The sequence below is a fragment of the Tenrec ecaudatus genome, chromosome 7 (assembly GCF_050624435.1).
Source record: "Tenrec ecaudatus isolate mTenEca1 chromosome 7, mTenEca1.hap1, whole genome shotgun sequence".
NCBI classification, from domain to species: Eukaryota; Metazoa; Chordata; class Mammalia; order Afrosoricida; family Tenrecidae; genus Tenrec; species Tenrec ecaudatus.
The window spans coordinates 136,635,118-136,659,216 of record NC_134536.1 but is presented as its reverse complement, the minus strand read 5'-3'; the positions used below and the strand labels follow the sequence as shown (position 1 = coordinate 136,659,216).

The 24,099-nt window shown below is 53.6% G+C and overlaps 1 protein-coding gene across 1 annotated transcript; it reads right to left on the bottom strand.

Moving 5' to 3' along the window:
- Positions 1-89: 89 nt before the first annotated feature.
- On the bottom strand, positions 90-14,268 carry BNIP5 (BCL2 interacting protein 5). The gene is made up of 11 exons (XM_075553808.1): positions 13,671-14,268; positions 12,107-12,220; positions 9,823-9,887; positions 9,335-9,566; positions 8,272-8,412; positions 7,050-7,111; positions 6,494-6,734; positions 6,180-6,311; positions 5,182-5,246; positions 2,329-2,592; positions 90-113 (listed from the first exon to the last, which is right to left on the bottom strand). Exons 1-11 carry the CDS (start codon positions 14,266-14,268, stop codon positions 90-92), a joined length of 1,938 nt encoding a protein of 645 aa, XP_075409923.1.
- Positions 14,269-24,099: the final 9,831 nt, after the last annotated feature.

The window sequence follows — 24,099 nt, the reverse complement described above, 5'->3', positions numbered from 1 at the left end:
TTTGATGAGGACTTCACCCTAGAGTAAAGGCACTCACTGGCCTCTTTAAAGAGCCTGCCTTGTGTAGAGCCATAAGAGATCCGATGGGTCTAGTCCAGTCTGGAGCCCCAGGTCTGGGAGGACAGGGGTCACGTGCAAAGTCTTACGGCAATCCGAAGGCAGATTTAGCAGGTGGCACCCTGGTCTCGACACTCCCAACACAGCTTCTACGTCTGACTTCTTGCAAGAATGCGCCATGGTTTCTCAACCCCCAGAAATCCACAAAAGGGCAGGGGCATAGAGTGGCCGTCCCCGCTTGGCTTCCATCCCATCCAGGAAGCCCTTGATTGGGGCATTGGAAAACATCTTCAGGGGCACTTCTTGGCTAACGCTGCCAATTGATTGGCCAGTTCCAGGGAAGTGGGGTCCAGGGCACAGCTTTCAATCTGGGCTTTGGACATCAGGACTTGTGATGTTCTAGGAGGAGAAAAAAGGCATCACTTTTAGGCACAGCTAAATTATTGGAAGTCTCTGAGAGCCAGAGCTTCAGACACACACACCCTCCCTCCACTCTGGTACCAGCCAACGACTTATCATCCCATCAGGAGGTTGCCTCGCAGTCTTAGTGCCTGTGGTCCCTCCTGGTCCTTTCTCCCTATCGAAAGCCTCTCCATCCTTCAAGGTCAAAATCAATGACTGTCACTTTCCTGAAGACTTCCAAGACCAACTTCCTTTGTTGGCCTTAGCTGCCACTCATTTGGCATTTAATTGCTCTTGGCTTTCACCCTCCTGAACATTTTGTCTTTCCCACTAGAGTAGGAGCCTTTCCAAGGCAGGACCTTCCCCGAGGCCTCACAGCACCCAGCGTAGCTGCTCACAGAGGAGGCTCTGGGTTGTCCATGGGTTGCATAAATGAATGAGTGGACACTGAATGAATGAATGAATGAATGAATGAATAGTAAAACGGAGTTGGGACTAATGAAGATGTCAGATGTTTCTGGAACATTGTTCACAAAGAACTCAGGTCACTCCCTGGCTGTTACCTAACCCAACCTCAAGCCAAGCTCTCTGCCATCGAGTGGATGCTGACTCAGTGACCCCCTAGGGCAGGGTAGAACTGCACGTGCGGGTTTCCGAGACTGTCACTCTTTATGGGAGTGGAAAGTCTCATTTCTTCTCCCTCGGAGCTGCTGGTGGTTTCTAATTGCTGACCTTAGGGTTGCAGCCCAGCGCTCAAGCACTAAGCCATCAGGGCTCCCTAACAGACCTGCAGATTCTACAGTGTAGAAGAAGATGCGGAAGCAGAGAAAAGAGCTGCCTGAACACAGCCAAAGGGAAGCCAGGTCCTGGAAGGAGGAGGAGCAACCACCAGAGAGCCTGACCAGCTTCCTCCAGAGGCTCCTCAAGAGGCTCCTACAAGCAGTGCCAGGAGCCGAAGGCAGGAAGCGTTCCTGGGTGACAGCTCCCTCACCCCAGTACATGTCTGAGTTCCCGGGGAACACCTGCATGTGGGCGCTCTGCCAGGTGTGTTCAGCACCCACCAGCCTCGTTCCTTTAAAGCCACCCCTGCCTCGCCGCAGTGGCTCCTACACACTAGGGGAACCAAATGCCTGCCAGCGGCTTATCTTCAGGAAATTTGCAAAGGGACAAGACTCAGTTTTTCTCACTCTGCCAGAAAGCAAATGAAAACGCAAGACTTAAAACCAGCAACAACAAAAATCAGTGAGAAGTATTATGTCTAAAGAGAAAAAAATCTCCAGGGACAGAGAGATGATCGGGAAAAATGTAAACCAATGAGAAGGGTGGGCGTAGGGGTGGCAGGGAGGGGCTCTTCTTCAATCAACCAAGGGCAAGGGCAGTGAGTGACCACCTGCTGGAAACCTTCCAGCCCCAGGCAGCCCACAGCGCCTGCTCTCCCACCTCAACAATCCCTGCGTTTATATAGACCTTGAGCTTCTTCGTCGGGTACTTTTGACAACAGCCTAGCATTGGAAAGCCCAGGGTCGGAATCCGTGAACTAATAATCAGAGGGCAAACTAAGCCGGAAGTCGGCCCAGAGTGCCCTGCTGATACCAGAAGGTACAAAGGCTCATCCACCTTGAGAGAAGGGAGCCCGGGGAAGACGGTGCTAGTTATGGAGGCAGGCCAGGGAGGCCTGGTGCAAAGACTACGGTGGTTTCACACGATCTCAGAAGGCCTGCGTGAGGAGGCGGCCTGGGACCCGGACCCTTCAAATTCTGGATAAGAAGGGGCGGGAAGAGGACAATAAAGAGGTCCCACTTGAGCTGACCAGGAGCCTGTTGTCACTTGTGATGCCACCCTCCCAGTGTCATCTCTGCCCTCTCTCACCTGCTGGGCCTCCTTATATGGAAACTGGGCGTACACATGGCGGCTGTAGGGGTGTCGGAGGCCCATGAGGCTACGGACAGCGTGGCTGTTGTTGCCAGCAAACATGTTAGCCAGGCTAGCGGCAAACTGGTAGCGTCTCTCATCCAGGTTCCTGCTGGGCTCCGCCGAGTGGGCTGCCTGGCTCTGCAGGGTAGCTGCCAGCTTTCTGAGGGAGGAGTCGGAGAGCTTGTAAAGAAACCTCTTAAAGCTGGGGTGTCGTCGGATCTGGAAACAGAAAGGAGGGCAGGCGATCAGCGCCGCTGGCAGGTAGCCCCCCTCCCATCCACTGCCCTTCCCCGATCCCCATGCAGCTGGGCCCGGAACCTCATTTCCTTAGCAACTAGTGTTCTTCCACCACCCCCAGCCTCTCAGACAGGGCCTGCAAGGGCCAGGGGAAAATGGCAGGGCCACGAGCAAGGAAAAAAAAATCACAGGGCTTCACACCCCAACAATGTCATCGAGGTCTCCTACCCCGTTCCAGGAATAGCTCAAGCTTTCCTTAGACCATTTGCTCAAAGGCCCACTTGTGAAGAGGATTTTAATGCCATTAGACCCAACCCTATCCAAATCCAGTGCCAGTGACTCGATTCCGAGTCACGGTGCCCCCGTTCGTGACACATTAGGCCGGTGCTCCGTGGCGTTGTCTTGGCTGACTTGGCTGTCGTTTCTGCAGAAACAGACCAACAGGCCTTTTGTTCTATGGAACCGCTTAAGTCATCAACTTGTAGGTTTGCAACCAACTGCAAACCCTTGGGCCACCCAGGGACCTCGATTCAACCACGGTGCCATAAAAATGAGCCAAGCAGCCCACCTCTGCAGAGACTGCAATCTGGAAAAGCTTCGTAAAGGCCAATGCAGGCCCAAGGGGCCCTGCACACCCCTGGCAAAGCCAATTGCACTGAGGCCTCCCTTTCTGGTTAACTAGCGTCTGTCTGTCTGTCTGTCCAGTAGCAAACAACCACTTGTCTTTCGCCTTAGCCTGTGTTAGGTATTCAACGGGCGTTTACAGAATGGATGTCTGTGACCGGTACGGAGGACTCTGAGTTTCATTCTTCTTACTGTGGATAATGTAACAGGCTTTTTAGAAGAATAAAGCAAAGCTTTTTGAGTCGATTAAAGGGAAAAAAAAAAAAGCTCAGGTCTTCAGGTTTAGTTAAATAATGTGTAGATCACATCCAGTAGTCGTGTGAGCGCTGAGCTCCGTCCTTGGCAACATGCATGGCCTAGTGGAACGGTGGGCTTCAGGGACTGATGTTGCTGAACTAGATCACCACGCCTGTCTTCCGGGAGCCTCGGAGTAAGTTTGAACTGCCCACCCTTTGGGATAGTAGCTAAATGCTTAACCATGTTGGTTGTTGGTGGGTCAGATTAAGTGACATTGTTTGGGGAGCCTCATGGGCACAGCGTAGATGGTAGACGAATTTTAGTTTCTATACTAAGCCTCCTCCAACAAGCTCCTTGCTCTGAGCAGTTAAATATCTAGGGTTGGGTTTCCTCAGAAGCAGATCAAAGGTAAGGCCATGGGGGCAAGAAGTTCACATGGAAAGTGGTCCCCTGAATCCCTGATGGGGGGGATGGAGACATAGGGTAAGGATGGTGAAGGAGTCCGCCCAGTGCGGCAAGTTGAGCATTGAGGAGCCCATTTAAATACATTCCTCAGAGTTACCCCTCCCAAGGGGCCAGGGAGCCGGGGTTGTTGTGCACCAACTCCCATCAGCCATTGGTTGAGGGTCCTTAGGAGCTAAAACAAGATGTTTAAGCGATCAACCACAAGAATAACAAAAACAATGCCGTTCGGTCAATTCTGATTCATAGGACCTCATGGAGGTTTCCCAAGATTGTAAATCTTTAAGGGAACAGACAGCCTCATGTTCCTGCACAGCAGCTGGTGGCTTTGAACTGCTGACCTTGGCACATGTTAATAAACCAAACCCACTGCCATCGGGTTTCTTACCCAGCAGCGCCACCATTCTATAAACCCAAACAAAGCTTGTTGCCGTCGAGTCAATGCTGACTCCGGCGGCCCTATGATGGGGTAGGACTGGTGTCTCCGAGATTGGAACTCAACAGAAACAGAAAGCCTCCTCTTTCTCCCTCTGAGCAACAGATGGTCTCGAACTGCTGACCTGGCTGTCAGCAGCCCAACCCAGCAATGGGTCCCAGCCACTAGACAGGGCTCCTTTCACATGGTTATAGGCGTGCTAATTCCAGAGACCAGTCCCCAGGCAATAGGAGGCAGCAGGAAGGTGGGCCTTGGGCAGTATGTTGTGGGAAGGGAGACACTGCTTAAGCATTTATGACCTGCTCTCATTCCTGCCACCTCCCCGGTTCTCAACCTTTTGCTGGGAGCCCTTCCAGGACAGGGTGTCTTCTCTTAATGGGCTTTCTAGCATGGGGGCGGGGGGTTGGGGGGGGGAGGAGGATCAACAAGCTGGAAAGACTTAGAAATCAAGGTGAAAGGGGAGACAAGCAGAGGGTGTGATCAGAGGGCTGCCTGGCCAGGGTGGTGGGCAGAAGGGGGGCTTCCAGAGAAGGCGGACTGGAGCTGGGCTTCAACATTAGATATGGAAGCCAGGGGAGCCACCCGGAGCATGATGCCATGGTAAACCAACGTTAACCAACGTTAACCTCATCACGCCATGGGGTTACCTTTCCACACCTGCACTAAACTTTGTCAAGTGGGCGTCTACCTTCTCCCCGCCCCAACCCCTGGGCTTTTGCAAATGAAGAGGCTCAGAGAGGTGAAGGGACACAACACGGAGGCCTAGAGATGACCATTAGCCTCCGTTGTGAGGTCCCCAGGGAGGTTCTCACCTGCTTGCCCAGCTGGCCGTCCAGCGCCTGAAGAAGCGCCACCAGCTCCTGGACGATCAGCTCTCCTGGAAAATAGAGATGGATGGAGAGGCCAGTGACTGGAAGGTCTCCAGGGACTCTCAACCGTCCATTCCTGCAGTGACCCACCCATCGCTCAAAGATGGTGTTTTTCCTCTGAAACACAGCCCGCGGGTTCGGTGTCCATGTGTCCAGGTGAGTATCCACAGATGTCTCCCTCCCACGTCTCTTGCACACAGACGCTCTCCCCCCTCATGCCTTCCCGCACATGCCAACAGCCTCCCATGCGTGTCCGAGGCCACGTCACTCCTTTCATGTAAACTTGCCGATCAGGGGGCTACACGATGCTCTCCCAATGCTAGTGACCAGTCTCCACCCCAAGGGGATATGAGTGATTCCTTGCTGTGGAGACGATTTCTCTCTTCCCATCCCCTGAGTCGTCCAGCAGGCTGCGCTTCCCCATGAAGCCTGCTACCTCACTCCCATGTGCTTATCCCACTGGGGGACAGGACGCATGGCAGCTGGGGCAGCAGGAACACACGGTGGAGCTGGGTGGTGAGCCTGCTTATCCCGGGATGGTAACTATCCAGGAATTCCGTTAAGCCATTGGCAGCTTGAAATAGGTCACGGTGGGATGTTTACAGCACAGACATGTGCAAACGCTACAAATTCTCTAAAGCTTATTTCCCAGGACACCACCGGTCATGAGACGCAGAGCAAGCTAAGAATTTTATGTGAAAGCAAACCAAGAAGGGAGTAGGCTGCGAGTCAGGTTACCGCCCACAGAATCTACAGATATTCTCTCCGTTTGCAATTTTGCCCAACACAGGCCAAGCCTGTGTCCAGCCCTGTTCTAGAGTTTCCTGGGGAATTGGTCCGCTGCCTTCCCAAGCCTCCCTCCACCCCCACCTCCTCTTTGGATTGAACCTGTGAAATTCCACGCAAAGAGAATCCCCCGGAAGAGCAAGGATGGTACCCACTGGGTTCACTTTCTCCATCCAGATGTGGCTCCCCTTCTGGCTTGTGGCTTCTGCTCTGGGAGGGTGATTCTAAGCAGCCCACTGCTCCCCCTTCTGCGGATGAGGGCTTCCGGAGATCGGCATCCTCCGAGTCTGAGGGCCAAAAGGGGTTGGCATGAGTGTCTTACATCTCTCAAATCCACAAACAGGCGAGCCCAGGTCCTGACAAGACTGGCCCTAGAGAGGGGTCCTTGGACCAGCCTTGAGGAATTCAGCGGAACCCTCCAGGACCAGAGCCCACCTCCATGTGCCCCTAGGAACTAGAGGGTGCTCACCAAGGCTGCCGGAGATGGAGGGCCGGTGGCCACCAACGCAGAGCGGCAGGAAGCTGGGTCTCTTGGGTGGCCGGGCCTCTGGGCTGGCAACATCGGTAACCCCGGCTCTCTTGGGCTCCTTGTAGCCATGTTTCTTATGAGAAAAGGCTCTCCTTAAGCTAGATTTTTTCTCTGGAGATTTCTTCCTGGCGGCTGGGGACGGGCTTTCTATAGCCACCTCTGACTGCGGGGTTTGAGGTCGCTGTGGGGGAGATGAGAGAAACTGAGTCAGGGCCCCTGAATTTGAGGAGTTTGGAGGGGGGTGGCTAGCATTCTCTGAACAGCAGACCCGCTGGGGGTCAGAGGGTGTGGCCCAGGCAAAAGAGCAAAGGATGTTGGGAGCTAGAGAGAGAGGTGTAGTCTGCAGCAGTCGGAAGAAGCTTCGGAAAGGAAGAGGGGCAGGGCTGAGCTTGGCCAGGTGCAGAAGTGACAGGTGGGAGGAGGTTGCTGGGAAGGTCTTAGGGCAGGCAGGGGCAGAATGGTCCTAGCGAGGGCCAGTGCGGGGCTGTGTGCTGACTGTCCTTACCTTTTCTAGCCCGGGCTCCTCCAGGAGGGCAATGATCCTCTGAAAGAATTCTTCTAAAAAAGACCAAAGCAAGTGTTTACATTTTAATGCTTTCACAGCTTGTCTGGGGAACACGCTTTGTTTGCTAAGGTCCCGTTGATCCCTCAGGGTGCTTGCTGTTGGGGTGGCCTATCGCCCACAAGCTCCTGGGGTGGGGGTGGGGCGGGCTGGGCCAGCTTCCTGCAAAGATGGGCACACTTCTTCATTCATCGGTGAGCGCCCAGTTCGAGAGGACTCGGACAGAAGGGGCCTCTGCCTCCAAGGGAAGGTGCCGAGAAGGCTGTTGGCAAGACCTGCTCCCCCCAGCCCCTCACCCACACCCCTTCCTCTTGAGGCATAATTCACATGCATGGAGTCATGCCGACTCACAGTGACGGGGGGGGGGGGGGGGGGGGGGGGAACTGGCCCTGTCAGCAGAAGGCCCATCTCTCTCCCCTTCAGACCCCCCGCCTTGTGAAAAGTCAAGAAGGCTGGGCATCAGGGGAGGGCGGGGAGCTGAGGTCCTTAAAAGACACAGAAGTGACCGTGACCCTGTGACCCTGGGCCTGGCTGTGCCAACGATGGAGAGACCAGCATGACGACAGCCGCAGTCCTAACCACAACGGCTCATACTGGGGACCTGCCCACAGGGACTGCTCTCGGGGGTGACAGGCAAGGCCTCGTCTTTGTGAGGTGCTCCCGGCTGATCCTAAGTCAAGGCAGCCACGTGGGACAGAGCAGAACTCTCCCCACGGGGTCTTCATTGGAATATTTGGAAGCAGCTCACTCGCTTTAAATCACGAGCCTTTCCGTTAGCAGCTGTGTGCTTAACTATAGCGATGCCAGGGCTCCTTTGAGCCCCTGTAGGGCCCCTAAGAACTATTACCATTTCCGTTTTAGAGATGAGGAAGTGGAGGCCAGAGGGGCGAAGTGACTGGCCCAAGGTCACGGAGCGCTGAGATGTCAGAGTGACAATTCAGACTCGAGCCTTGACAAACTCAGACAAAGCCTCCTTGCTTTATCGGTCGGCCTCACCTTGGGGAGTGCCCTTGCCACTTCCAGTACCCTGGCAGCCAGCCCTGCCTGCTCTACTAGGGAGGGTGTGGGCAGATCCCGTCCCCCCGGCTGGATTTCTCTTCCTCCAGGGGACAGGGCAGGCTAGCTGTGTGCCCAGGGAAAGGTCAGAGGTACTGACTGGATTCCAAGGCTCTGTCCCGCTGCAGTTCCTCGTCAGGCCCCAGGTCAGGCCCGCGTCCTGCTCCCACGCTGAGCTCGGAGAGGCTGGGATCCTTAAGATCTGTAGGCAGGGTCTCTGGGACTTGAGGATCTTCCAAGTCTGAGAGGCAAAATGCACAGCGGGTGTGTTCATATCAGCATGCTAACAGACGCCCACGCGTTCATTCACCAGACTCAACGTAAGCTCTGGGCCAAGGCTTTGCTGGGGGGGGGGGGGTGACAGTCTGCTGGGCTGGGCTGGGGCTCTCTAGTTTCCTGGCCAGACCAACGCTCTTATCCCGCCATGGCACTGGCTCCTCGCCACCCCTCTGCCTCCGCCATCTCTACCTGACCCACTGGTGAAGATGCCTCTTTGGGTGCCTGAATTAATGGATTGTGATCACCCTACCTCTGCATCGAAAGACCTCCCTCCAGGCCCTGAAGTTCCACCAGGAGAGAGTCATTCTTTGGAATCAAGCATTGCCCCCCTTTAAAAAAAGCAAGTGCCCTTGGCCGGAATGACCTCCCTGATGCCCAGCACGGAGTCATTTGTCTCTGGTCCCGTTGGGCCACGTTGCTTTGGCTCCCTCTTGTGTAAAACCCAGATGGTGTAGGTATTTCAAAAAGTGGCTGTGAGGGCCGCCTGAGGGACAGCTAAGCAATCGTGGGGGCGTGCCCTTTAACAGGTGAGGAAACTGAGGCACAAAGATGGGGACTGACATAGGAAACATAGCTCAACACTCAGGGCTCCTGCCTTCCAGGCTCCCCGCTTCAGTGGACCCACCAGGAGGGTTGGCTTTCCCAGAACACAGTTTCCATCATGGGTTACCTAGACTTTGAGGAGGGTTTGTGTGTGGTTGTGGGCCGCCTACCGATAGCCGGTCCCTTCTCTCCTCCCCACAATCCTCCCCTTCCCCCTATTTGCTGAATAGGAAAGTCAAAAGTCTGAAGCCAGCCTCACAATGGCTAACACGGGCCCTAGGGACAGCTCCAGAGCTAGCAGCAAATGCAGTGTTGCTAGGGCAACCGTGTCCCCAGCTCACCAGTGCTGCTGGAGGTGGAGGGCCGATGGCCACCAACACACAGGGGCAGAAAGCTGGGCCTCTTGGGTGGCCGCGCCTCGGGGTTGGAAGTGTTTGGGGGCCCCACTCTCCTGGGCTCCTCTGGGCCATGCTTCTTGTGCGCAAAGGGTCTCCGGAAGCTGGCCTTTCTCTCTGAGGATTTCTTCCTGACAGCGGGGGCGGCTGCCAGCCCAGGTTGTAGGGCTTGAAGTCTCTGTGGGGAAGATGAGAGACACTGAATCAGCCCCCACCCAGGAAAAATTGGAAGGCAGCCACGTGATACCGGGTGACCCCGCATAAGGGAAGGCAACACAGTCCAAAGCCCAAGGAGGACCAGGGGCTGAGTTAGGGCTGGAGGGAATGCGATGGCTTGGGGGTGGGGGTGGGGGCAGAGAGCAGGCCTGGAAGGGGGCATGGCATGAGAAGAGGAGGGGAACCCCTGGAGACTGACGACATGGTTTGCTCCTCACCTGTTTTTCCCAGTCGTCTCCCACTTTCTGGAGAAACTCCACTATCATCTGGATGATTGCATCCTCTGGAAGCAAGAGCACAGACCCAGTTAAACTTTCACACAGAGAACACTTTCTACATCACTGGCTTGGACTTCTGAGATGAACTTGGGCCTTCAGATTTGGTTTGTTAGGTAGATTGCAGGCCTCTGAACTACACAGGTCTGCCAAGGTCTGCTTTGGGTTCAGCAACCTGTGTGACCTTGGGTGAGTCTGGGTCTCCATGGGTTGTAATTCCTACCTGGCCTCCCTCAAAAGGCTGAGAGCCATCAAAGAGGGGCTTGGGTCGGAGACACTTTATAAGGCGGATGCTGATCTTCCAATCTGCTCATTTCCAGGAGGGGACCTGGTCTAACCAGGTCCAAGGGCAGAAAGACACCAGCAGCCATGACTCAGGCGGCCTGTCACGTAGGATCCCAAGGTTTCCCAGACCAGCCACAAACAATAGGCATGACTTTCTTTGCTATCCCAGTTGACTTTCTTTGTTATCCCAGTCAATTTACTCAAGGACAATATTCCCAGGCTGACCTCTGTCTGCTGACAACCCGTCCAGCCGTTTATTCGGAGGAGGAGCAAACTGTTACTCGCTGTTCCCGGACGGACGGATGGACGGACTGCCATTTGTTTTTGTTTTTCCTATCTCCTTCCGCTCTCTAGTTCCACACCTCTCAGAAATCTACTCAGACTACCCTGGGCCTTGAGACGACAATTAACATGTAAAATAACGAGGCAGCCTGCACCAATAAGGGCCTCGTGCCTAAGGAATTCCCTGACAGACTCAGACCTCCTCCATTGTAGATCTTTAAAATCCACGTCCTTTCTATGGAAGGGATTAGATGGATGGGGAAATGAGAGCTGACTCTGCTGGGATCGGTAGCCGTCCTGTCCTGAGGTGTGTATGAGAATGTCCTTCATTTGGGGAGATGCGTGCTTAGGTACGTAGAGGGGAAGCCTCTTTTACTTTAAGATGATCGAGCAACAAAGCTACAGACACTTATGAAGCAAATATGGCGGTCAGCCGTGGTTGCATCTGGGTAGTTTTGAAGGTACAAGCATGAATTGAGCTATTGTTTCTACTCTTTTTTCTCTCACGGGGGCTTCAAAAGGTCCATGGGAGAATTTCATTATAGTTTCATTCAATTTTGAAGCCTATAGATATGTATGTAGAGATCGATATAGATATGTATGCTTTTTCATTTTAAAAATAAGGTCATTAAGAATCACCCGTATTCTGAAACAACTTTTTCATAAAATATGCCTTAGTTCCCTTTTTTGACATTATTATTTGATGTAGAACACTGCTCTTTGTTTTTTAATGATTCCATTATACTTTTTATTTACCTCTCATTCCTTATTGAATGGATTTTTTTTTTTTAAAAAAAAAAACCTTTTTATTGTAGCTTGGGGTGAGTTTCCAGAACTTAAATTAATCCAACAATTGATAGGACTTTTTATTCAGAACTTTGGTTGCAGCCCTCTCGGTACAGCGGCTCTCTTCCCACTGCCTAGTTTCAACTGGTCCTTCTTTGCTGACCCTCCCTGCCACCTGAACTTTATTTGGGGGGAGACATCATGGCCCTTTTGGTCTCATGCAGTTGATTGTAGGCATATATATATAAATATACTGTCAATACTAGGGGAGAATGTCTTAGTCTGATTAATACAGGCCCTGGTAGGACAAACAGTTAATACACCCAGCTGCTAAACCAAAGGTTGGGGGTTCAAGTCCACCCGGAGCAGCTCCTTCAGCAGAAAGTCCTAGCAGTCTATGACAGATCCCCAGCCATGGAAAACCCCAGGGGTCCCATCTCTGTATGAACACACAGGGGTCACCCCAGGGGAACTTAGTCCATAGCAACGGTTTGCTTTCATTTGCTACAGGGTGGACTTGCCGGCACCTCTTTAAGTCCGGAGACAGCTTCCCATGGTACCCTAAAGCAGTGGGTCTCAAACTTATCTGATCTACCACCTCCTGGCCAGAAAGAAAAAAAAAAAAGATGCGGTGCCCCCGTGGCAGTGAAACACTTTTGTACTACCGTTTGTGAGCAGGAGGAAGTGTCAGTATCCACTTTTGCAGCCCTGCTGGCTCGTTCTAGTGTCCCCCAGGGATGGTCTCGCCCACTTTGGGTAGCCCTGCTCTGAAGCAGGTGGGCACACTGAGAGGGCCCACTCGAGGTCATGTGATCATCCGGGGGCAGCGGCCCCGGCTCTAAGCTAAGAGGACACTGATTGGATGGGGACGTACTGTCAGGCTGTTGGTCTCCTTGCCCGTGGCCTGTGGCCTGGGAAGACTCATCCACAACCCCAGCCGATCCTCCTTCAATGAACAAGGACTCCTGGAGATCAGGATCTTCCCAGCCTGGAATAAAGATGGAAGTGAGTCTGTGGGGGCGGGGTGGGGGGCTGTCAGTGCCGTGCATCTGACCTTGTCGACCAACATGCGGAGACAGCACAGGACCCGAAGCGGAGCCAGCTCTAGGCTTCCACAGAAAGGCTGGACTCCAGTGAGGTTTCGACTTGAAATGAGGCTGCCGCCATTCATTTTCCTCCCCCCTCCCCACGCCCCAAATCCTGGCGCTTCCCTGGGGGTCTTCTACTCATCAATCTCTATTCGGCAAAACCCCATCTGCCCCAGGTGTCTGTTGGGCATCTCAGACAGTCACTCACAGGGCCCTGGGAGTCAGGACAGGGAGGTACCTGGGAGACCAGCTCCCTCATCTCCCTCAAGGTCACACAGAAAGCTTGTTGCTAGTGGAGTCATGTCCAGAACTGAGGCTCCCAGCACCCATGTAACTGGGCCAAGACCTCATGCACGGACCCTGGGAAGAGTTGGCCTTTGCGCTTTACAACTCTTCCTGGGATCCCAGGAAGATGCTGACTCATAGGAGGAACCCTATAGGACAGGCTAGAACTGCCCCCTGTGGGTTTCGGGTACTGTCACTCTACTGGAGTAGAAGCCTCATCTTTTCCCCTCAGAGGGGCTGGTGGGTTTGAACTGCTGACTTTTAGGTTAGCAGCCCCACAGGCAGCCCACTGTGTCACCAGGGCTCCGGTTCCTGGAATAACATTCATCAAGCCAGCGTACTTCACACAACAGCCACCACAAGACAGAGCACCGTTCACGGCGGCACAGGCTGGGCATTGGACAAAGCTGGCGATTCAGTCTTCAGGAGAAAAGATGAAATTGTCTTACTCCCATAGAGCTTTCCAGTCTCAGAAACCTTATAAAGGGTCGCTGAGTCGAAAATCGACTCAACGGCAGTAGGTTGCTTGTTTGCTTGTTTTGGGTTTTCGGAGCTAGGTGACCAAGAAGCCCTGGTGGTGCAGGAGTTAAGCGCTGCGCCACTAACCGAAAAAGTGGCTGGAGCCCATGCCAGCGGCTCCCTGGGAGAGAGATGTGGCAGCCTGCTTCTGTAGAGATCGCCTTGGAAACCCGAGGTTCAGAATCAGCTCAAAGCAATGGGTGTGATTAGGGGTTGTATCCATGTGACCACCTCATGAGAGAGCAACTGTTACCTCCATCTCACCCATGGATGAGGTGGGGGAAATTAAGGCTCAACGAGGAAGCCGCCAGCCCTGAGTCACACAGCTATGGGCATGGTGGAGCTGGGTTTGATCCTAAGATCCCAAGACCTCAGTCACCTCGTGCTCTGCCCTCATAGAAACGGCACAGTGGCATTGTCCCCAAGAGCTCCCCCACTTCTCTGCCCCGCCTTTTGAGAAGCTTGAAGGGCAAACTTAGGACACCCTAACCCTTGGAGGGGAAGCGGTGTGCAGGGGGGCGAGTAGAGAATTGGACATGTGCTTACCCCTGTGAGCTCGGCCTGGATCCATCTCCTCGGGGTCTGAGACGGCCACCTGGGCCTCCTGGCCCAAGACTTCCTGATCCTGAGTCCCCTTGCTTTCCTCCGCAGTGTGTTTCTTTGCTTTCCTGCGGCTCACCTTCTTCTCATGGGATTTCTTCCTGATGACTGGCTCCCCGGGGGTCCCGGGGGACGCTGCAGGCTGGGAGAGGTTCTCCTTCCCCTTGGGCCTCTTGCTGGCCCTTTCCTTGGGCTCCTCGGGGCTTGTCCTCAGGAAGAAGTTGAGCAGAGTTTTCAGCCACCCGGACTGGGTCCGCCTATGGGCTTTGTCCTTCTTGGTGTTCCGGGAAGCCTTGTGCTCACTGGGAATAAACTTCTGGGTCTCCTCCAGACGGAGGGCAGTGGCCGAGGTGCCTCGGGCCTCCGGAGACTGAGCTGGGCTCTGGGAACATCGGGCCCCATCGCTGACCGTCCGGCGAAGTCCCCTCTTGGAGGGGGCGCTGGGCGTAGAAGGATACTGACCGTCCAAAGACTCCTGCAACCTGTCCAGAGAGCTGGCTCTCCTGGTTGACGGCGGCTTCCCCGCGACCTGCGGATTCTCCATCGGGCTACAACCAAACAAAGAGCGTCCTTAGAAGGGGCTTGGTCCGGACGGCAGGGCCATTCTGATTGAAAGGCTTAATAGAGCCTGCTAAGAACAGAAGTTCCTCTGCGTTTGCCCCGAGCCCGCCCTATAAAGTTCTGCCCCGAGGTTGAGCCTGCACAGAAGTTCTGCACAGACAGGAAAGGATGTGCCTTTGTCGGAAACCAGGGATCCGGGGACAGTGACAACCAGGACGGAATTGGCGAGCTATGAACGAGGAAGACGGAAAATGATGGTGTGGAGCTTTCATGATGCCGGTCGACCCAGAAGACCTCAGCCTGTGTTTCTCGGCTCCGAGGGGCCAAGGCCACGGCTCATTTCTGTACAGTATAGAAGGGCACTAGTGCCTGAGCTCGGGGCTGACGCCTGGTATCGCCTCAGCCCGGGCCAATGCACTGTTGGGCCTCAGCACATCTGCACCCGGCTGAGAAATAAACTTTGCTGTTTGCAACCCACCTGGCCCCTTGACTGAATCGGCTCACTTCTCTGGACCTTACACTAGTGCTGTCATCGGGTGGGTCCGCTCACCATCACCCAGGAAGGAGGGGTATGAACCTCCCTCACTGACACTGTCCCAAAGCTGGTGTCTCCTTTAACTTGCTCACCAACCCTGGGAAGACACGGAGGTCCCGGCCCACACCTAGTCACCACAGAGCCAGCCCTGGCCTTGGCCCTGGCCCTGCTGGGTGTCCACGCAAATCCGACACCTTGGAAGGGTTCATGTTTTCATGTCTCATTTAAAAAACGCCTGGGTTATCATGAAAGTCCCATTTGCAATACACACCGGTACCTTTCATGGAAACTGCCATCGGCGGGGGTGCGGGGTGGGAGGAGACAAAATTTTAAAAAATGTTTTCTTGTTTTCATAAGTCCCCCTTGCGTGTCCAGAGTTGTGTTCAGTGTTAGCACCAGAACCAGCTGCCTTTGAGTTGGTTCTGATTAGTGGAGACCCCCATGTGTGTCAGAGCAGAGCCGTGCTCCACAGCGTTTTCAATGGCTGGTTTTGGGGGATTTTTTGGTGTCATGGTTCCGTGTTGGGTTGCTGGCTGCAAGGTCAGCAGTTCAAAACCACCAGCCGCTCCCGGGGAGACAGAAAGGTAGGGCTTTCTCCTCCCGTAATAAGATGAGGCCTTGGAAACCCCAGGGGCAGGTCCACCCTGTCCTATAGGGTCCCTATGAGTCAGTATCGACTCGACGGCAGATCACAGACCTTTCTCCTGAGTCACGCATGGGTGAGCTCCAACTGCCAGTCCTTGGGGTTGTGGTCACACACATGAACCTTTTACAACCCTCCCCCCCCCCCACAGGGACTCTCTGCCCAGGGCTACTGTGGTGGTGGGGTGGTTTGGGGACATCCAGTTGGCTCAGACGCTCAGTCCAGCGCACAGTAGAACAAAGCCCTGCCTGGTCCTGTGCATCCTCACAGTGAGCGCGGTGTCTGAGCCCAGCGCTGTTGCCACAGTGTCAGCATGTCAAGGAGGGCAGGGCATCCTAATGAGCGAGGTGCGGTGGGTGCTCCCTTCCCCACCCCCAGGGGAGTAGTCTGGTCTCCACTACCCTGCCAACCACGCTCTTAACAACACATGGTTTTAAGAGCAGGCGCATTTAGGTTGAAGGTCTATTTAATTTAAGATCAGAGTAAAGCGAGCCAGGGATATTTATGGAGCAGTGCCGGGTTCTCTCTGCGTCTGTCGGTCCTGCCGCCAGAGCACATTGATGAGGCTGTCAGAGAGGCGATGCCACAACAAACCACAAACCAGCTGGGGCACAACACTAACAGCTGGCCTCTTTGTTCTGCTCAGCCTCGTCTCTGCTCGAGCTAACTTGGCTTCAGGGAGCCCATCGTGTTTTGGGGCCAGCTGATGGGGAAGAGGGTGCAGTAATCTTTCTCCAAGCTGCCGTTGCTATGGAAACTCTTCTCACCACTACTGGTGGCCACAGTGCCCTGCCACTCTCAAGGGACTTGCTACTGCTTCTAATCAGAGCATCGACAGGATCCGGCAAGGCAATGCTTTTCTGCTGGCAGGAGACCTGGTGACATCGAGCTTAAAGCACTCAGCGGATAACCCTGAGGTCGGCTGTTCAAACCCACCCCCAGGGGCTCCACGGGAGAAAGACGTGGTTGCTTGCTTCGCTAAAGGTGTCCAGCCAAGGAAATCATTCAGGGCAGTTCTGTTCTGCCCAGGAGTCAGAATCAACCCAGCAGTGGTGAGTGGGGCCTGAGGCTCTTATGTTTGCTTGTTAATGACTTTCAAAGAGTCTGCCTCCACTTGGCCACCCCCTCCCTGGGGCAACCAGCACCAAGAGGGAGGTAAGAGATGAGAATCAAACACAGCAGGTGCCGTAGCCCCAGCGGCAGGGAGGGAGAGCCGAGCAGCTGATGGCAGCCAGGACCAGCCCTGGCCTCTTCCCATTGCTCCTTTAGGTGGGGTGAGGCATTTCACACTGCCCCGCTCCCTCCTTCTGGGAGGCTCCACCCAGTCTTCTCCACCCTCAGACTGCTTTTTACCCCCACGGTGGTCTCTAGCCTTGGAGGCTGTCTGGCCAAGAAGGGTTTAAAACACACCCCCTGAGGACAGCACTTCGTGGAGCGAGTCTGTGGAGGGCGGTTCCACACATCCTGGGGAGGTTTTGTCTCAATGGGAACCGGTTCCCGCGGGTGGTGTCCCGTGTGGGGCCCAGTACAACTGTGCACCATGAGGGTCTTCAATGGCTGGTTTGGGTTTTGGTTTAGAAAAGAAACCCCCAACCCAAACGGACTGCCACCCACTCAATAGATGGACATTTTTGAGGGGGGCTTCCAGGTGGACTCAGCCAAGCATATTAACCATCTGTACTCCAACCCCCCACACCCCAAGACCCCATGTTAATTTTACTTCCTCCGCCTCAAATCCTTGAAATCCTTCTGGACGTTCTGCTTATGCGGAATTCAGCAAGACAGGAATTTCCTCTTTCCTTCCTCTTTTTTTCTTGTCTTGGGCCCCTCCTTGCCCAGGTTCAGTCTGGCCATGGGGGAATCCCACCGTGCCCAGCGTGTTTCAACCACCCCGTGACGTGGCACAGGTGCCCGGCCCACGGCACAGAGAACCAGCTGCCCTTGTAAACTTGTTTATCGCCTGAGCAGAGTGGATCGGAGAGCAAGGTCCACGGTTCACCCCAGACCACGTGACTTCTGATAAAATGAGACATCTACCGGTGACGTGCTTAAGAATAACAATGAATGGCCGAAAGAAAGCACCTAAAACTGACCTTGAGTGACCACAGAGCAGGAAATGGGGCTGTTTTTCTGAAGTCCCCCTTCTTTGGGTTTGCTCTTTGCATTTGACCCTGACGTCACCCATCCACGGATCACTGACGTGCTGTGGTGCCCTGTGGCCACTCTAGTACTGCTCCACAGAGAGGCTTTAGGTTCTCCTTCACCTTACACAAACGAGGTACACGTGTCCGGCAGAGAGTCAACGGCTGCAGGAGTAAGGGGTCACGCTGAGCTGCTAAAGGCAAGGTCAGCAGTTTGAATCCATTAGCTGCTCCATGGAAGAACGAGGAGGCTTTCCAATTGGGTAAAGAAGTACAGTTTCGGGAACCCCGGGGGGCAGTTCTGACCTGTCCTCTGGGGTTGCTATGAGTCAGAATTGATTGATGACCATGAATTTTTTTGGGGGGGGTGTTTGATGCACCCAGACCAGTTGCTTCAAGACAGTGGGCTAGGCACACACTTATGGACTCACACATCAGTCCCCACCCACAGTCACAGCACCTCTGTGTACACCAGTACACCACATGGGCTCGTTTGTGGGCACCATCGTGTCCATTCTTGCCTTGTAGTGACTGCAGATGACAAAGCAGAACTGCCCCAGAGAGTCCCCTGGGCTCTAAGGGCCTAGGAACAAGCCACCACACCTGTATCCCACGAGGCCGCTCTGTGGGCTCAAACAGTGGAGCACTTAACAGTTGTACCCCGGGGTTCTTCCTGGGTCGTCCCCACAACCTCATTCCCATCCCAGTTCTGAAGGGAGACTTCTTGAGGAGGTCACGAAGGTGGGACACCTGGTGAATGGGCTCAGCTATGAACCGAAAGGTTGGAGGTTCAAGTCAACTCAGAAGTACCTCAAAAGAAAAGCCTCCAAAAGAAAGAGAGGCCCTGGTGATTTCCTCCCCCCCCCCCCCCCCACACACACACCATCACCACAAATCATCCTTTGAAAACCCAAGGGAGGGCAGTTCTCCTGGATCCACATAGGTTTCCATGTGTTGGAATCGACTCATTGGCACCTGGGGGTGAAATGATCAGTGTGATTATGTGTTTGCCACCTGCCCTCCCGGTCTCAGTTCAAGGAGTGAGGTCCCAGCCTGTGTGTCCACTGCTGGGAGACGGCCCGGGTTATGTAAAGAATGAGCTGGATCCCCTGCCCTCAACTCTATCCCAACTCATCGCAATGCCATAGGACAGCATGGAAGTGCCTGTGGGGTTTTCAAGGCTGCCGTCTGTACACAGCCCGTGGCCACATCTACCTCCCGTGGAGAGGCCTTTGAGTTCACGCTGCCAAACTGTGGGTCAGCAGCTAAGTACTTAAGCACTGTGACACCAGGCTTCTTGAATGAGCTATTAAACAGGAAAAAAAACAATCCACTGCCACAGAGTAGATTCTGACTCATAGCAACCCTCTACAACAGAGGTTCTCAACCTGTGGGTCGCGACCCCTGTGGGGGGTCAAATGACCCTTTCACAGGTGTCGCCTGGTTCATAACAGTAGCAACATGACAGTGATGAAGTAGCAACGAAAATCATTTTATGGTTGGGGTGTCACCACCACATTAAAGGTTCGCAGCATGAGGAAGGTTGAGAACCAATGCTCTACAGGGTGGCCAAGTCCTTATGGGAGCAGACAGCCTCATCTCTTCCCCTTAGAGCTGCTGGTGGGTATGAACTGCTGACTTTGTGGTTAGCAGCCAAACACTAATCCCACAGCACCACTGGGGTTTCTTTGAATAAGAGACATGAAAGCAGCTCACTTTCTGTGGTGTCACTCTGCAACCTACCACCCCTCTGGGTCTTTAGTACCTCATTTAATCTGTGCTCAAGTCTGGGAATCAGACACACACACACACACACACACACACACACCGTGGCTTTCCATAAATATAGCCAAACATGCCTGCCCCCATTTACACAAAGGATTTACAGGTGAACAAATTGGATAAGATCACATTGGCGGAGAGATAACCATACTCACACCCACACCCTCTGTGACTGATACGCGCCAAGGCAGAAATCCATGTGTGCCCAGATATAGAAACCATTACCCAGGGGCAACAATTGTAAACACAGCCTGAGACTCACAGACTAGGGCAGGAACCCGGCCAGTGGACTGGAAGTCCTGGCGGGAGTCTAGGGCAGGAACCCCGTCAGTGGACTGGAAGTCCTGGCGGGAGTCTAGGGCAGGAACCCCGTCAATGGCCTACTCCTTGTTAGTATCATTCTCACTGAAACCCCCTGGGTGAGTCCCTCCAGCCCAAGCTCAAAGACATCAACCTTGGCTCCCAGGGACACTTCTGTGCTGGGGGCAGTGGATTTTGCTCGCTACACCTCCCCACTACAGTGTGGAGAGGGGCTGGCCCTGGAGGAAGGTCCTCAACCTCCTCAGGCAGGACTGGATGGAAGGGAGAGGGACAAAGGGAAGCGGCCATCGCTTTTGTCCTCCACCCCTGGCCCTGCACTGTGCCCAAGCCTGCCTCCCAGGCGTTGCTGCTGTAGGCCATCGAATCAGTTCTGACTCACAGGGACCCCATATGTAGGAACAGAACTGCCCTAGAGGATTTCCCAGACTGTAATCTTTATGGGCAATGGTCCAACCCAAGGCATTCTGTCTCCTTTGTGGAATACCTAGCAGAATCCACTTGGAAGGGATCTGAGAAACCTCTAATTTCACTTTTTAACGAGAACTGTTGGCGTGAACCATAAAGTGGACGCCGACTCACAGTGACCCCATAGAACAGAACAGGACTGCCCTGCAAGGGTTGCTGGGCTGTCATCTGCACAAGAGCAGATGACGCGTTCATTTCTCCACGGAGTCACTGGTGGGTTCGAACTGCTGACCTTTCCGCTAGCAGTCGCGTATTCCTAACTCCTGCTCCTCCGGGGTTCCTTTCTCTGGAGGATAAACCGAAATGAAACTCACTGCCATTGATTCGATTCAGATGCACAGGGCAGCAAAGGACTGCCTCACGGAGTCCCCAAGAGCGCCAGCCTATGCAGTAGCTGCGACCACGTCCTTCTGGGGAGTGGCTGCGTGGTTCCCACTGTGGACCTTCTGGGTGCGGCAGCCAAGCACATCAGCCACGGAGTCACGAGGCCTCCTTTTCCTCTAGTTTAGGAATCCTTTATGCCACCTTCCTGGCAGGTGGACTTGCAACCACCTTGGGATCACTCCTGGTGATGGGAACGAACACCTACCAAGGATGAGCTATCCGCTCTCTGGCCGGCACGGGTCGTAAGAAAATGCCACTTTAGATTGCACTGGAGCCAGCCTGCAGCTGTTCTTCACACACCGGAGGAGGGTTGAGTCGCTTCAGGTGCAACATCTCTGACCCTCCCCCACCAACCCCCGATCTTCTTGGGGGTTACTCATATCACGTTTTCTCTGGGCCTGAGCGAGCCTGAGCTCTTTTCCTAGATGCCCCTAGCTAGCTGGCCCTTGGCCAGAGCCTGACCACAGCACCCAATGTCAGAGGAACCGCATCTCGCATGGTCTCAGCTGGCCCACAGCTCAGGGAAAACTGGTCATGTTGGACCATCAGCCTGCTCCTTATTACACCGCCCCCCATACATGCACCGAAAGTGCCAGGGATTGGCATCTTTGGGGGCAAGGACCGTTAAATCTCAAAAAGATAAGGTCTTAGTGGTGGAATTTCCAGCACTGGGAAACAGCAGGGGGGCAGATTTCAGGTCAGGGTCAGTGCAGCCGTCGTCCACTCCAATGGAGAACCCCAAAAATGGCTCCACCTCCATCCAACACCTCAAGTGGGCCTTTCGAAGGACCCCCTACTCCACCCCATGCCCCGTGCCCTCAAGCATGTCTTCTATCCAAGACCACAAGGCAGCTACTGGCAATCACCTCCAAAGTCTCCATCAGCGTGCCAGGCCACTCTGTTCTTTGAATGAGAGCCCCTTCTTGAACTAACGCCTAAGAATCTTACAATCATAGAACTTTCATCCGGCGATTGGTGGTAACCCCTCCCTTTGTCATGGAGTTTTCCTGTGCTGTGCACCTTCACAGCCACCCTGTTGGGGTGGACTTGACCTCCAACACATCCTAGCAGCCCGCCAAGGGGCCTCCATTCCACAGAGGATCCAACAGAGGCCGAGGGACGTTATGTCCCTTGCTCAGGGATGTGAGGCTAGCCAAGTGGCACGTTTGGCACTTGAGTTCAGAGCTGATGACCCCAAATTAGTTCAGAGTGCACTTAATGCAGAGATTCTCAACCTGTGGGTCGAGACCCCTTTGGGGGTCAAACAACCCTTTCACAGGGGTCACCTAAGACCATCGGAAGACATATTTCCGATGGTCTTAAGAACAGAGACACCACTCCTCTATCCATCTCCAGGCAGGTCCACCCACAAGCCTACATATGCCCACACACGAGTACCCGGCATGAAAACTGATATCCATGCTACACCACGCTTCAAGACAAAATTGCATTGATTTGTCATTAGAAATAAATATTTCACACTATATAATTATACATCGTGTGATTAATCGGTATGCTTTAATGCTGCTCAATTTGTAAACAATGAAAACACATCCTGCCTATCAGATATTTACATGATGATTCATAATAGTAGCAAAATGACAGTGATGAAGTAGCAACGACAATAATGTGACGGTTGGGGGTCCCCACCACATGAGGAACTGTGTGAAAGGGTCACAGCGTGAGGAAGGCGGAGAAGCCCTGACTTAATGGATCCTTGTTCTGACTTTTCAAAGTCTGGAAGAAACCAAGACCTGAGAGGTCTCCACACGCCAGACACAGACTCGAGACTAGATTGGGGGGTCTGACTCCTGGATCTTCCCCCCAAATCTCTTTCTAAAACCAAACTACCTGCTAATCGATTCTGACCCATAGCGACCCTATAGAGCAGGGTAGAACTTCCCCAATGGGTTTCCAAGACTACAGCACTTGGGGTTGTAGAAAGTCTCATCTTTCTCCCTAGGAGTGGTTTGTGGTTTCACACTGCTGACCTTGTGGTTAGCAGCCCAAAGCATAAGTGTCACTACTACACCCCCGAGGCTACCTTTCAGGATCCCCCAAAGACCTACCAATCGCCCCAGCTCCCAAAGAAGAGGGCATGGTTCAACCAACCTCGCTCCACGAAAGTCACTCCGGCCCCACCTGGTCAGCGGGCGCTGTATCTGGAAGCACCCACAGTGGCTGGAAGGGATGTTGGGCAAGAGGTCAGGCCCGACTGTCCTGGAAGAAGAAGTAGCTGTTACTGCTGTCCCTGCTGAGTGTCTCAGACGATATTTTTGGTTGAATATATATATATATATATCCCTTCTGTCTCCCAGGAGCTGAGCTCATGGGTAGCCAATCCTGAGAGACCGCCCGCCTACACCTGCTATGCCCAGACACACAGCTGCTTCCCGCTTCTCCAGTGATATGAGGCTTAGCTCAGCCTCCCTGGGAAAAAAAAACAAAAAACAGTTTCACTCTACAACTTCCTTATTGCACCCAACCCCAAGAAGAAACTAACCTCGGGTCTGGCTAAGGGCAGGAAGGCCAGTCTGCAGAATTGTAAACAAGCCAAGTTATGGGAAACGAAGGTAAAAGGAAGGAGGGAGGCTGTCCTGGCTCGGCTGCAGTTTTTCACCTCCCCTGCCCTCCCCCACTTCTCTCCCAACATCCATGGGAGGGAAGGATCTAGAAAGAGAAGCCAAGGATGGCACACATACCTCCTTCCACCTGGAGACCAGAGCAGAAGGAAGAGCAGTACGTGGGCATGTTTTCCAAATCCCACTGCCCCAGCCAGGGTCACCACGAATCTTAAGAGAGCACTTTAAGAAGTCTATGATTGTTGTTTTCTAACATGAGTGACAGTCTCAGAAACCCACAGGGGCAGTTCTACCCATTCCTGCAGCGTCGCTCTGAGTTGGCATTGACTCGATGGCAGTGAGTTTGGTTTGTTGGGGGGCGGGGGGGGCAGGTAACAGTGTTTGCAGGGAGCTCTGATGACATGGTGGGTTGTGTGTCCGGCTCCTAACCACAAGATCGGTAGTTCAAACCCACCAGTCGCCTTGCTGGAGAAAGAAGAGGCTTTCGACTTCCATAAAGATTTACAGCCTGGAAACCTACTGCAAACCCATTTCTACTCTGTCCTATTGGGTTGCTGGGAGTTGGAATCAACTTGATGGCTGTGAGTTTGGAGGTTTGTTGTATAGTTTCTATGTTTCTATTGATAGAGAACATATGTTTGCGATCAGGGGGGAACAGCCAGTTCTATGCAAACAGAAGACAGGGATAAAAACAAAGGTTGGTTCCTTGGTTAATGGACTTGGGGAGACAATGCGGAGTAAATAGGGGAGCTTGGGGATCCAGATCTGGAACCACCTGCCGGCTACACAACGACTCTGAGCTACTTTTAGAAAATGAGCATTTTAATTGAAACACGCTTCTGAGGGTGATTGTTAGTTCCAAACGAGATGGTGCTCATAAAGGAAAGAACATGTACTGAATCCATACTGCAGCGGTTCTCAACCTGTGGGTCACGACCCCTTTGGGGGTTCGAACAACCCT

Bases quoted from the DNA above. Each gene is read 5' to 3' on its own strand.
- BNIP5 (XM_075553808.1), bottom strand. From the start codon at position 14,268: ATGGAGAATCCGCAGGTCGCGGGGAAGCCGCCGTCAACCAGGAGAGCC. The intron at 9,888-12,106 runs GTACGTCCCCAT...TCTTGCTTCCAG, and splicing joins AGGAGACCAACAGCCTGACA to AGGATGCAATCATCCAGATG. The intron at 5,247-6,179 runs GTGGGTACCATC...TCTATTTTCCAG, and splicing joins GGATGGAGAAAGTGAACCCA to GAGAGCTGATCGTCCAGGAG.